The sequence below is a fragment of the Octopus bimaculoides genome, chromosome 2 (assembly GCF_001194135.2).
Source record: "Octopus bimaculoides isolate UCB-OBI-ISO-001 chromosome 2, ASM119413v2, whole genome shotgun sequence".
Classification (NCBI taxonomy): domain Eukaryota; kingdom Metazoa; phylum Mollusca; class Cephalopoda; order Octopoda; family Octopodidae; genus Octopus; species Octopus bimaculoides.
In genome coordinates, this window is record NC_068982.1 from 122,233,795 (window position 1) to 122,247,645 (window position 13,851).

General features: G+C 36.0%; 2 protein-coding genes and 1 non-coding gene across 7 annotated transcripts in view; 1 reads left to right on the forward strand and 2 right to left on the reverse strand.

The window, feature by feature from the left end:
* LOC106877910 (uncharacterized) overlaps positions 1–3,912 on the reverse strand; it is a 102,088-nt gene extending 98,176 nt beyond the window's left edge. Inside the window, exon 1 of the mRNA XM_014926961.2 lies at positions 3,564–3,912. Coding sequence (XP_014782447.1) covers positions 3,564–3,623 — 60 coding nt within the window. The 5' untranslated portion in view covers positions 3,624–3,912. The remainder of the gene's footprint in view (positions 1–3,563) is intronic.
* A 3,516-nt stretch (positions 3,913–7,428) lies between these two features.
* LOC128247162 (U6 spliceosomal RNA) lies at positions 7,429–7,535 on the forward strand. Its single transcript, XR_008263572.1, has one exon. It is a non-coding gene; the product is annotated as a U6 spliceosomal RNA (small nuclear RNA).
* Positions 7,536–9,714: 2,179 nt separating this feature from the next.
* The window catches only part of LOC106877912 (protein FAM228B), an 81,759-nt gene continuing 77,622 nt past the window's right edge, over positions 9,715–13,851 (reverse strand). For all 5 annotated transcript variants that reach the window (XR_001410436.2, XM_014926966.2, XM_014926967.2 and 2 more), the window contains one exon: positions 9,715–13,515. Coding sequence is in view for 4 of the 5 variants with exons in the window: in XM_014926966.2 (XP_014782452.1) it covers positions 13,461–13,515 (55 nt within the window). In the remaining variant the exon portion in view is untranslated. The remainder of the gene's footprint in view (positions 13,516–13,851) is intronic.

Sequence of the window (13,851 nt, forward strand, 5' to 3'; positions counted from 1 at the left end):
ATATATATATATATATATATATATATATATACATACATATATATATCCGGTATGTATAAATATATAAATACATGTGATGTATGTGTATACACACACACACACGCATATATCCGGTATGTATAAATATATACATACATGTGATGTATATATGTGTATACACACACAAACATGTGTGCGGTGTAAAATCGAATAATCGTAAAATGTCTGTGCCTTGCGTAGGAGAGTTGAACCTGGACTTACGTTTATTCATTGTGTAGGAGACGGAAAGAGAAAGGTTGGGAGTCGGTGACGCATCCTATGATTAGTAGTACTAAATAGTAAGATTGGCAATAGATTGGGAATTGACAATGACGAGGAAATAAATAAGTATTAACGTATATTACATCGCTTAGGAAGATTTTATTCAAAAGGGGGTATTTAAAAGGAGTAGTAGTAAAGAAGTAAAAAGATCTGCTATCGTTAAAAGGTATTTATTTACTAAATCCGAAAAGACGGTTCCAAAAAGAGTCGAAAATAAATAAACAACGAAATACTATGTTTTTGTCTATGCCTGACGTAGGAAAAGAGTTAATCGTTTAAGCAAAGCTGGAAAGAACGGATGAGTGTGAAAGCGCAGTTTGGGTGAAAGGAAAAAATATTTCCCGCCCCCGTCACTGGATAACGACCCAGACATTGGTGACCTTTTACATCTAGCTTATCGGGAACTGATGGTGAACTGTCCAGGCGAGAACTAATATGTCTGTTAGTCTGTGTTCACTTATCTGTGTAACTTTCTGTCTAGTACTCTGTCAGTATATTTATCTATATAATTATCGTTATCGATCTATCTGTATACTTATCTATCGGTCTGTATATATATTTATATCTATCGATCTGTCTGTCCATCTATTTTCCTTTTCCGTTTATCGAAACGCGTGTACAGAATGAATGGATCGGAGTATTTTTGTGAAAAGGAACATTTGTTCTTAAACCCCTACCCACAATTACTTATCAGTACTAATCACTTATCATTCAGATTTGATTTCGCCTTTCCTCCATGAAGGGTCGATAGAATAAGTACCATCACGGATATATTAAGTAGGCACTCGGCTTGCTAGAAACAACAGCCAAGTCTTCCTAAAATTACACATCACTGCTTTAGAAAGAAATGACACATTGGATAACGCAGTCCTAGATACACTATGACTAGAAAAATAAAAAGAAAGGATTGTCGTGGCCAGAATACTTTTGATTGTAGGGCTTCACAGGCAGATTGACCTAGGGCTAAACCATAACAATTGACATTATTCAACCGATTATACTACCATCCCCGCAGAGTAGGGATTTTGAGCCTAGTGAAAAGAAATGAAAGCCTTATCGTGTAGCACGTTGCTTCTATATTTCTTGTTTATTTGTTTTATATCGCATTGAATTGGTCTATAATATTGTTGGACTTGCGACATACAATAAGAACGTGAATAACAATCGTTACAATTGAAGAAATCGTAGTCGATTTCAGCCAACGCTTAAAAATCAAGAGGCCCTTTTATCCGTATAAAATAGATAATACATATTGAAGGGAAACAATGAGTAAATAGCCGAAAAAAAAAACAAAAAAAAATTAATTAGTCACTCAGTCTCCCCATTCACTTCACACGTCTATACACCGCTGGGAGAAGTTAAACAATAGATGTTCAAAATACTGGATTAATTGGATACACGTCTGAGATTTGGCGAGAAAAACCCTTGTTAACTAAAGGATTTATTCGTTTTTATTATTTGATTAGTTCCGGTTGGAACCCTTTTCACGAGACTTGAACTAATGCATTATGTACGCCACAACATCCCAATCCCTTGTAAATCAGATCGTTGTGTCAATATAACAATTTTTTTTTTGGTCACTGTTGTAGCCATTCTACCTACATCGTATTTGCTCTTTGGAGAAAAGCATTAACGTTACAACATCCCAATTTTTTACCTCTTTTTAAACTTGTAGCTTCGTGCCTAATCGATGATTAATATTTTTGACGAGTAAGTATTTTCATTTGTGAGAAACGAGGCGTTATAGACAAAGAAATATAGGTGTTAAGATGATGGATATCGAATAGAGAGAGAGAAAGACAGAGTGAAAGAGAGACCACCTCTACCATTTTAAAGGTGATTCTGTCATTAAGAGTCCTATTGTGACTACCACTACAGCAATATCATGATCATCATCATCATCACTATCAACAACATCATTACCATCATCATCATCAGTTGCTATCTAGTGGCAAGAAAGTTAACTTCTATAAGAAAGACGTTGTTGATGTGTAATTGTTTAGCCCCAGGTCAACCCTGACTGAGCAGACATGATCAAAAGCTTTCCAGCTATGACAATTCTACGAAATTCAGGATCACAATATATACAACGTGTTCTTTTGTAAGACTTGTTGGATGTAATTGAAGAACATTTGGCAGTAAGCTTCTAGCAGGAGAGAGAAACCACGTAAAGATTTCCTCGTAGGATCGGCGTTGATGATAGGTTGTATTGATGGGGAAAAATTGCGAATAGAGCATCTGAACAAACGATAAGATGTAACTAAGTTCATACAGTTCTTTGTGCGCGTGTGTATTCATGTGTAATGCTGTTGGTTAAAGTGACCGTATTGCTTTTGTAGTACTCGAAAATCCGCTGATATCACAATAATGCATACAAGGCGATAGTTTACACATTAAGTCTAAGAATTTTATAAACCGGAACATAGGAAGTTGGGTCATTCATACCTTTCTCAAGGGCACTGGTGATACATACTGATATATGTATGTATACACATAAATATGAGTATGTATGTATGTATCTATCTGTTTACATGTATGTGTATATATTTGTGTGTTTATGTGTATATAAAATATTTTGGTAAAAAGGTCGCTTCCAAGAGATATAAAAGATTAATAAATATTATATAAATTAAAAAAAAAAAACATTGAAATTAACTGTTCAGGAAATGGTTTAAAAGACTTTCTTAACATACTGGTTGAAAAGAAAAGAAAAAAGAAGAAAAAGAAAAGCCAAAACAAAACCCCTCCTTATTTAGAAGTCGGGAAAACGGCTTGATCGGGACAGTAAAGGGTCAGAAATTCAACTGAGAATGTGTAGTAGTATAATTAGAACTAAATAGTTAGGAAATACTAGTGAGCAACAACGAAATACTAAAACAGTAACGAAACACTAATCAACAGTAGAGAAACACTAAAACTCTAAGCGATTGATTTCTGGAAGACACCAGAACAACAAGTGATGGAAGAACTGTTATTTAACACGATATCGAACTGACGGTTGAGAGAGCGAGAGGTGGGGGGGGAGACAGACATACAGAATGACAAGAGATAGAAAAGGGTAGCGCAAATTGGAAGAGTTAACAGGGTTGCTGCTGTAAAAGGAAATAGAAGCGGCGTTAAAACAACACAGACCAAACCATTCTTATTTTCGTTTTATTCTAACATTGCTGTTGTTGACTTAAATCGTGTTTTGCTCTTTTTCTACGCTGTTTCCTACATTCAACACCAACACTGAAGGTTCAGCAAGGTCTGATGTTACCTACCTGTAGTTTGTAGTAATCATTCTGTTTCACTGCTTTGAATAAGTCGTCTTCCTTTCCCATTGTTAGTTACCACCTCCACCAGTTGGACTGGGACGACTGGACAGCTTATGCCCAGCACCACTAATACATCCACCCAGTACCGAGATTTAGCGCGTCAGCAGCGGTGGTAATCCCTTACGCATCACCGCCATCGCCTTAGCCATAGTCGAAGAGGATCGGTTCCAGCGCACTATGTAGGGGCACCCAACAACAGCAACAGTGGGGGCGGCAGGGCAGCTGTTACTGTCGCAGTTGTCTAGTACAGCTCATTTTGCTCAGTAGGTGGGACTTGATCTTACGTAATCGACTAGTGTGCTATATCCGAACAAGTGGGTGGAGCGTGCGTGACGTATATCAATCTGATTGGTCATTGCTGGTAAGTCGTTGCTACTAGTAAAATGCCGATTTGACTTATTCATTGTTCTTCCCAATACATTACTCGGAAGTTTCTTTCTTGCATCAGATATGAATCAATAGAGAAGTTAGTCATGAAGTTTTTAATAACGTTTTATATCATTATATGCTCTCCGATATGAGCAAAGGAAAGTCTGAACAGAATAACATTAGTAAACATGAAATCACAAAGAAAACAGTCTCACGACTTATAGAAAAAAATCATTAGAGACTATGAATCGAGAAAAATACTTCAAAGAAAAAGACAAAAAGAACTTTTCCAACCCAATAAGTCGTTACTAATTGGTAGTTTTTAATTGACAGGCTAATAATTTAACGCTAATATGATACCATAGACTTCATAAAGGATTTTACGTTTTTCTTTTTCTCAAAGCAGCAACACCTATTGAAAATTAAGAGAAAATGAAGTTCTCAGCCCAAACATTCATCATAACTATCCAACTATTCATTAACCCTTGATTACAGTATCAGTTCTATTTTATTTCGCAGTTTTTATTTCTTTTTCAAAGTGTCTTGATAACTCATACGACAGTTACAAAACTTTGAGTGGCTCATAAAAGCCAGAGTCAGCGATTCAAAATCATTCTCAGTCAATGAGAATGCTATTTTCTGGCTATCTGTGGCAGGCAGGCAATAGTATTTGCCTGTCACAAGTAGAAGTGAACCCCGAGTTTAATTTCTCACCTACACTTCCAGAAGTCATGAGAGCAATTCCACAAATGTCCAGTGGCAAGATCTCTGGTTCAGGCATAATTGTTGAAATACATTAAGACTGACCTCTTTCAGAAGAGAGAACGCGATGCCGAACAACATTAACGCATTGAGGGAGAACGCCACGCACACCGCCATCCTGCGTATCGTCTAACACCGATGCGTCGAAGTTGTGATGAATAGCCAGAGAAGCTTCATCCAAGATATTCTTAATCTTAAGACAAGCAGCAGATTGTGTATCATCAAGAAGGATGAGCTGGTTCTCTAATGTTCTACTCCAGAGGATATATATGCGAGGGATTGATGAAATTCTGCACAGTGAGAAATGAAGTAGTGATATAAGTTAATCAGGCCAAGAATCTCAATTTCCTCGACGATGTTGGAGCAGGAAAATCCAAAACAGATTTAACCGTTCGTCGAGAGGGTAGATTCCATATTTGTCAAGGAAATAGTCATAGAGAAAAAATTTAGTTGGAGACTAGTGATGATACCATTGCAAAAAAAGAAGGAGAGAAAACTTGCAGTAAGTGGGAACTTTTTAGCAACTTTCTTTCAAGAAGCTCTGCTACAACAGCAATGAATTTGACATCCACCAGAAAATCAATTTCCATCGAAGAATTAGCTGGGTCGGCGGGTCTGATTGCAGAAATCGCGACACACCTGTTGCTTGTGGTCCATATTAATACCTGCACTACATATATTTCAGAATCATCGTCGGTCGTCGACGTCATCGTTTTCTTTTTCTTTTTCTTCTTCTTCTTCTTCTTCTTCTTCTTCTTCTTCTTCTTCTTCTTCTTCTTCTTCTTCTTCCCATTCTCCTCCTCTGAAGTGAAAGCCTTTCGAGTTCAGCTTGAGGTTAAGGATATAAATGTACAAGCAAGTGTTTACGGTGTAGTTTCAAACATTGAACATAGAGAGGCTTCGCAACAACATCGTGGTGTTTTCTTACTCGGTGCTCTTGCAGTCTTATCCTTTCTCGCCCGGCAGGCAACGTTTCCTGGTACCACCACAAATTCGGCTAGGACGCTGGTCATGGTGCGCTATTTGTTCTTTTCACAAGTAATCTTTTTATCATCAAGGAAAATGATACAGCGACATTTGCACCTGGCACTTGCGAACCTAATCGTTTCTTTTTCACCACTGACCGATCCACTAGTGCTCGTATTCTTGTGGACATTGATTAAAAGTCGCCGAAAAATCGAGAGAGTTTTTTGTCACCCTGCTCTTCTGAAATAAACAATGCAAGCAATTTTGTTGCGAACCAGGCATCTATTTATTCAGTCCTCTTCTCAGTGTTTTATAGAAGACAGTGTTTAGTGAGAACGTCAGCAGATCTCATATTTCCTGTACTATCTCTGGTGGGAGCGCACTGCATACAGGTGCTGTTCACAACAATATGGTTAACTAAATACTGGACCTCCAGTGACACAGACTATTGGACAGATGCTGTCACTGCTGATGTGCAGAAAACAACATTTTAAAATTTCGTGAACAGGATTGCTGTGTGAGTGAAACGATGGTTTATAATGCAAAAAGAAAAACAGAAGATATCTGACTTTGAATCACCAATAAAATGTAGAAGGAATATGAAAAGGTAGAAGAGCCAAGGTGGTGTAGTCTAACTTGTTGAATGCAGAAATTACGTGTTCTTCCATTCAGGTTACCAGCATAAATTATTTTGTACATCAGTTTGGTCACCATTGTAGATGTTTAGTTTACAAATATATCTGGAGTTGGTGCACTGCAGTAGCTGTTGGATGTTGTTGTGAAGAGAAGAGAATGATGTGTTTACAAAAGAATAAGAGAAGAGTCTTCTGACACAAAAATGTTAAGAAAACATAAAAAAGCATTGCTTTATATAGTTTTAGAATTTTAATCATTGCCAACTATCTTTTCTACTCTTTTATGCTATAGGTACAAGGAATTGAATCACCCCAAAAGGATGAAAGGCAAAGTCAACTTGGTGGAATTTGAACTCAGAACATAACAATAGACAAAACATGGCTAAGAATTTTGTCTGGAAAATGATTCTGCCAGTTTGCCACTTATTTGTTGCCTAATAATGCCAATATTCCTAATAACATTCAGCACTAGTTTTGGAAACAAAACTTTGTTAGATTTCTAGCTTTGCAATATGATGATCATTAATTCATCGATTATTTCACTCATCATCATCAGTTGGATCCATATCAACACACAAAATAGTTAAAATTCTAATCCATTAATTTAACTTCATTTGAGTTTGATATCATATCTTTTGCATTTTCACAACATAACAACCAATTTTGATTTCACATATGTCCCATGGACTAAAAGCTTTTGAGATACTTCAATAACCATTCAACACTTCCATCTTAAACCACCCCATTAAAAGACTTCTCTTATCAGAACTCTTAAACAAAATCCTCATGCAAGTTAACATTTAACCTCTTTATTACCATATTTCTGTTAAAATTACCCTGTTTTTGTTTCAATGAATTTTGAAGAGAATTAAGAACTTAGAAAAATAACTGTCATTATTTAGCTGGTGTATGGAGCATACATTAACATACAGGTGGATTGTTACCAAAAGGGTTAATAATATAGCTATATGTAGGAGCACTTTTAGGATGTCTGTAAGCTAGGTTTTGATGTTTTCATGAAGAAAGAAAAATTACATCCACATGTTAGTTTTTTTTTAGTTTGTTTTAGCTTACATGCCATGCTAGCTATGGCAGTATACATTCTAAAATTGGAATGATGCAAAGAAGATTAGCATTGCCCCTGTACAAGGATGACAGGCAAATTCACGAAGCATTTCATATTTTCTCACCCTTGCTAGCTATGCAGATGACACAAAAGACTCTCAGATAATACAAAATCCAGGAAATATTGCACCTCTGCAATGGGAGTTGGACGCAATGTACAGGTGGGCTGAGGACAACAACATGCAGTTTAATGCAGGAAAATTCCAAGCCCTGTACTACCAGTACACAAAGCTGAATAACATGCAGACAGTATACACTGGCCCAGGAGGAATTGCAATCCCTGAATCAAGATCAGTGTGTGACATGAGCAATAATGCATCTTTCCAAGTGCATATTACTAATTTGGTAATAAAATGCAGACAGCTATTGATGGATCCTCAGAACTTTCAAAATAAGAGAAAAGGAGACAATGACGGTCCTTTGGAGGACATACTTCCTCAGCTGCTTGGACTACTGGTTCGAACTATGGTCACCACACAATATGAAATTAACAGTGGAACTTGAAGCAATCTAATGAAGCTACACAAAGAAAATCGCCTTAATGCAACATATCAGCTACTGGGAAAGACTGAAAGAATTAAAACTCTTCTCTCTAGAATGAAAGCAGGAAAGATATGCAGTGATATACATCTGGATAATCCTGAAAGGCTTTGTATCAAACTTTGGCATTGAAAGTTACACACACAGCAGAACATGGCACTACAGCATACTGCCAAAGATCCCAGCATCTCCATCTGCAGGACGAGATATTGCAGCAGCTTGTGTTTCAAAGGCCCACAGCTCTTCAATATCCTTCCATAATGCCTGAGAGACTTGCATGGTGTGGATGTAGGTATCTTCAAAACAAAACTGGATCTTCTCCTGTCAAGGTTTCCAGATGAGCCTACCTCATGGCAGAAAACACGGATGAAGGCAGCAGCATCAAACTCCCTCATTTACCAAATGCCACATATCAGAGGAGGTTTCAAATAATGGTGTAGCACAGTCAACGGTGGTGCCCCAGCATGACTGCAGCTTTGAAGCTGAAACAATTTAAAGATTAAAGAGATCATGAAAGCCACACAAGAGCAGCAGCTTATTATTGGCTGTGATAGGTTCTTTTCAAACATTTATTATTAAGATATATTGAGAAATGTTTTCATTTACTCATGTACTGATCCAAGCCAGTGAACCGTGAAATTATATATATATATATATATATATATATATATATATATATATATATATATATAGAGAGAGAGAGAGAGAGAGTGGGAGAGAGTCATCTAAGAAACCATAAGTCAGAAAAAATAGACATTCATATATTTGTCAATAGGAGTGGGTATATTAGCTTGAGGCTATGGTAGAAGTTACTTGCTCAAGATGCCATGAGTGGGATTGAACCTGAAACCACATAGTTTCAAAGTGAACTCCTTAACCACACAGCCATATATGTGTCAACGTCCATCGCAGTCCCTTGTCCTACAAAAATTAGCAGTCAAATATCTCTTAAATCACACCCTTAAATAAGGAAAGGACACATTAGACAATATAGTCCAGAATATCCTTTAAAAATTGGGATGACCACAATTAGAATGCTTCTGATCATGTTTTCTTCGTCTGAGTTTACTTGGGAATAAAACAATGACAATGTCCACTGTAATTCATTGAAAAGATAGTAGTTAATTTTATTCTGCATTTCATTGATGTACATTAAACGTTTTAAAACTAGTTTTCCATACTTACTATGGGATGAAAAGTTTTGACTGAATTATTTGAGTAAGTATCTTTGCAGCTTGGCTATTCCAATACTGACCAGTCAGTTGTTGCTGTTGTTTAGACACTGGTAGGCTGTGACTGAGAAGGCCTATGATGAAACGTGTTCCAACCTTGAATATTTTGTCTTTTATACAGTGTATCTATTGTGTTCTTTTTAATGTGATATGCTATGTTTAGGGCAGTCATGGGCAATCTGTGGTCTATGGGCAACATGCAGTCTGCAGGACTCTCTGAAAGACACGCCTAACAAGAAATTGCCTGCAACTTTCAGTAGGGCACCCTATCTGATGATGAGGCATGTCTCATGTGGCCTGCTTCTTGAAAAAGGTTGCCCATGCCTGTTTTAGAGGGAAGAGCTATTTGTAACAGGCTGCGCAACCATGCAGAAGCACCCTTGTTGGCTTGGGGCAAGTCAGTTATAGAATGAGATATGAAACAATTACAATAACATGCATTACCTGTCTAGAGAACACAATGACTAATTAAGTTTTCTTTTTTTTTAATAAGACAAAATGCTTTACAGAGAACCAGTAACAAAATCTTTTATTATTACAATTACATAACAGATTTAATAATAATAATAATAATAATAATAATAATAATAAAAATAATAATAATAATAATAATAATAATATCAATTATAAATTTTTATACTGAACACAAGGCCACAAATTTTGAAGGAAGAGATATAGCTATTACTTATTCTATTGATATCCATCTACCACAGGGATGAAAAAAGAATATCAATATCAAAATTAAAAACAACTTACCAGACTGGGGTTCTACCACTCCTTTTACTTCATTACTCTTATACTACTACTACTACTACTACTACTACTACTACTACTAATACTACTACTACTACAACAACTACTACTACTACTACTACTACTACTACTACTACTAATAATAATAATAATAATAATAATAACCCTTTCTATTACAGGAACAAGGCCTTAAATTTTGGGAGAGGGGGAAGTCAATGACTTCGGCCCCTGTACTCAACTAGTACTTATTTTATTGACCTCCCAAAAGTGTGAAAGGCAAAGTCGAGCTGGGTGAAATTTGAACTTAGGACATAATGATGGATGAAATGCTGTTAAGCATCTTGTCTGGTATGCTAACAATTTTGCCTGCTTGCAGCCTTGATAATGATAATGATGATGGACTCTCCTGTCAAAGACAACATATGAGTGTACTCAGTTTTTTTAAATAATGATAATAATAATAATAATAATAATAATAATAATAATAATAATAATAATAATAGGGACCTTTTGAGCGGGATGGGCTACTTGACCTGAAGAAAATTCTAACTGGGCTCCACTTGCGAGGTCATGTGCTGTTTATCTTGATATGAGATTACCATGTCGCACACATATAGTTGTGATGCATGTGCCTGATGTACCCTTATCAGACAGGTAGTCATGATGGGTATAATGGGCTTTGTATATTTTACCCCAGTGTCATTTTGATGGCATGCACTGCTCTCTCACTCAATAATAATAATAATAATTTCTACTATAGGCACAAAGCTTGAAATTTGGTGGGAGGGGCCCAGTCAATTAGATCAACCCTAGTACACAACTGGTACTTAATTTATTGAACCCAAAAGGATGGAAGGCAAAGTCAACCTTGGTGGAATTTGAACTCAGAATGTAGCGATGGGCAAAATACCGCCAAGCATTTTGCCCAGCATGCTAATGGTTCTGCCAGCTCACCACCTTCATAATAATAATGAAAAGAACAGATAGCATGGTACCGTAGGTTGCAGGTAGCAAGCCCACTATGTATGCAAGACTCCAGGAGCTCCAACAAAACCTGTGATAAAGAGAATTAATAATAATAATAATAATCCTTTCTACTATAGGCACAAGGTCTGGATTTTGTGCAGAGGGGGACAGTCAATCACATTGACTTCAGTACTCAACTGGTACTTGATTTATTGACCCCGAAAATCATCCTTGGTGGAATTTGAACTCAGAACATAAAGACGGCCAAAACACTGCTAAGCATTTTGCTCAGCATGCTAATGATTCTGCCAGCTTGCTGCCTTTATAATAATAATAATAATGAAAAGAATGGATAGCATGGTACTGTAGGCTGCAGGTAGCAAGCCCGCTATGCATGCAAGATTCCAGGAGCTCCAACAAAAGGTATCCTAGTTATAACACCAAATTGAACTTCTAACTTGTCTCTTGAGGTTTCCGGGTGAGACTTGGCGTCAACTTGTGCAAATACAAAGCGAAAGCCAAACATATAATTATAATAATAGAAATTTACTTGACTAGTATTTTTCATCTTTCTTGAAGAAAACATGAACATGACAAATTACTTATTCTGATCCCTTATACAAATTGTGGCCTTGTGAAAAGTAAAAAAAAATCATATGAACTTGGTCAACATAAACAATAATAATAATCCTTTCTAAGAAAAGCTAGAAATTTGTGGGAGAGGATAAATTGATTTAATCCCAGTACTAGACTGGTACTTTATTGTACTGATGCCAAAAGGATGAAAGGCGAAGTTGATCTTGGTGGGATTTGTACACAATCATAATAATTGCTTCTAACATAGACACAAGGCATGAAATTTGGAGAGAAAGGTCAGTCATTTAGTCAGTTAAATTAACCCCATTATTTGGTTGGTACCTTATTTTTTTATCAACTCCAGAAAGATGAAGGCAAAGTTGATCTCAGAATATCAGAAGCCAGAACAAATACTTGTGGTATTTGTTCTAGTTTCTAATATTCTGAGTTCAAATCCTGCCAAAATCAACATTGTCTTTCATCCTTTGGGAGATGATTAAATTGACTGCACCCCTCACCAACAAATTTGTGGTGTTACGCTGATGTGAGAAATCATTTAAATCCCAGCATGGCGAATTATGCTTTTTCCTCCTTTAGAGGTCAATTAAATAAACATTAGTCTAGTCATTGGTATCCCTAAATTGTGACTTTGAGTCTATGTTGGACATCAGGCAGTAGAAAGATAACAGAATTTATAAAGCAGTGAATGAACTGCCTGGCTATATTTAGTTACCTCCATTAACTCTTTTGATACCAACCCACCTGACACCACTCTTGTTTTTATGATACAAATTTCCATCTTAATCCTTTTGCTACTATATTTACACTACTTTAGTTTTAATTAATTTTGAAACTAATGACAAATTTAGTAAAATAGCTTTATCATTATCCAGCTGATGTTTGGAACATAATTAGCATCAAATTTTGATGGAAGATTTTAATTAAGATCTCTTTAAAAGAGATCATAGACTCAGGAGTAGTCTAGACAGGTTGGTATCAAAAATTAAAACTCTCCACCAAAATTTCATGTTAATTTATGTATCAAACATCAGTTTAATAATGGCAAAGATTTTTTTTACTAATTTCTGTATTAATATCAAAATTAATTGAAATGGACTTTGTGCATTTCAACAAAAATATGGCAACAAAAGGGTTACCATTTGAGGTGAAATTTCAGATCAACTCAGCATGTAGAGGTTGATAAAATTAAGTATTAGTCAACTATTGGGGTTGATATAATCAACCATGTCTTCCTCACTAAAATTCGTTATCTTGAGTGTTCTGGATTTTTATGACTTGAGTTCTAATCTTGCTATGGTTGATATTGTTTTTAAACCTTTAGGGGGTCTATAAAATAAAGTACCAGTCAAATACTGAGGTTGCTGGTATTTACTAACTTGTTCCCCTCAAAAATTTCTGGCTTTCAGAAATCAGAAACTCTTATAATTATTATCACTAGGGTGATCAGGCAACACCCTAATATCTCTTAGAAACTTGTTGAAATCTGTCCAAGGTCAACTTAACCTATCGTCATTAACTTTTCTGGAGTAGATAAATTAAGTACTGATTAAGTATCGATGTTGAAAAAATCCTCTCCCACAGCAAAAGAGAGAGAGAGAGAGGAAAGAAAAAAGAAAAAGAAAGACAATATGTATGGTCTTGCACCTATGTTAGAAATCATTCTGAAAACTCATAAAAGTATCATCTTAAAAGATGTGAACTAGAAAATTCCTTTAGATTGTGAAAATATCCAAGTCAATGAGTGTTGATCAATATCTATATTTGCTTAACAAGCATTGGACTGGAGTAGATTGTGTCCTATGATACTGTTCATTCAGATAAAAATAGAATTCAGATCTCTTCCAGTCTATTGTTCTGTAAAGAAAAAAGTCTCTGGTTTTCTATGTTTTTGTATTTAGTCAACAGGACTCACTCAGCATGCTCTTATTGTACCGGCCTGCATGTATCTTCCGTCTGAAAGGAAAGGGTTAAATAACTGAGAATTAGTAGCTTGATCAATGGTGATTTCAAAGAGTGGTACAATGTAGATTATTTACGATTTTTATTAGAACCAGTGCCGATAACACATACTAATTTCAGAATGTGAAAAGATGAATCTATATATTGCAACACAATTAATTCACCGTTCTGTTATTTTTTTCACTTGATTTTGAATTTTCGCACACGCATGTATGTGTGTGTGCGTGTGCGTGCGTGCAAGTGTATGTGTGCATGAACGCGCATATATATGTATGTGTATCTATCGATCTATATATATATATATATATATATATATATAGTTCAAAAAAA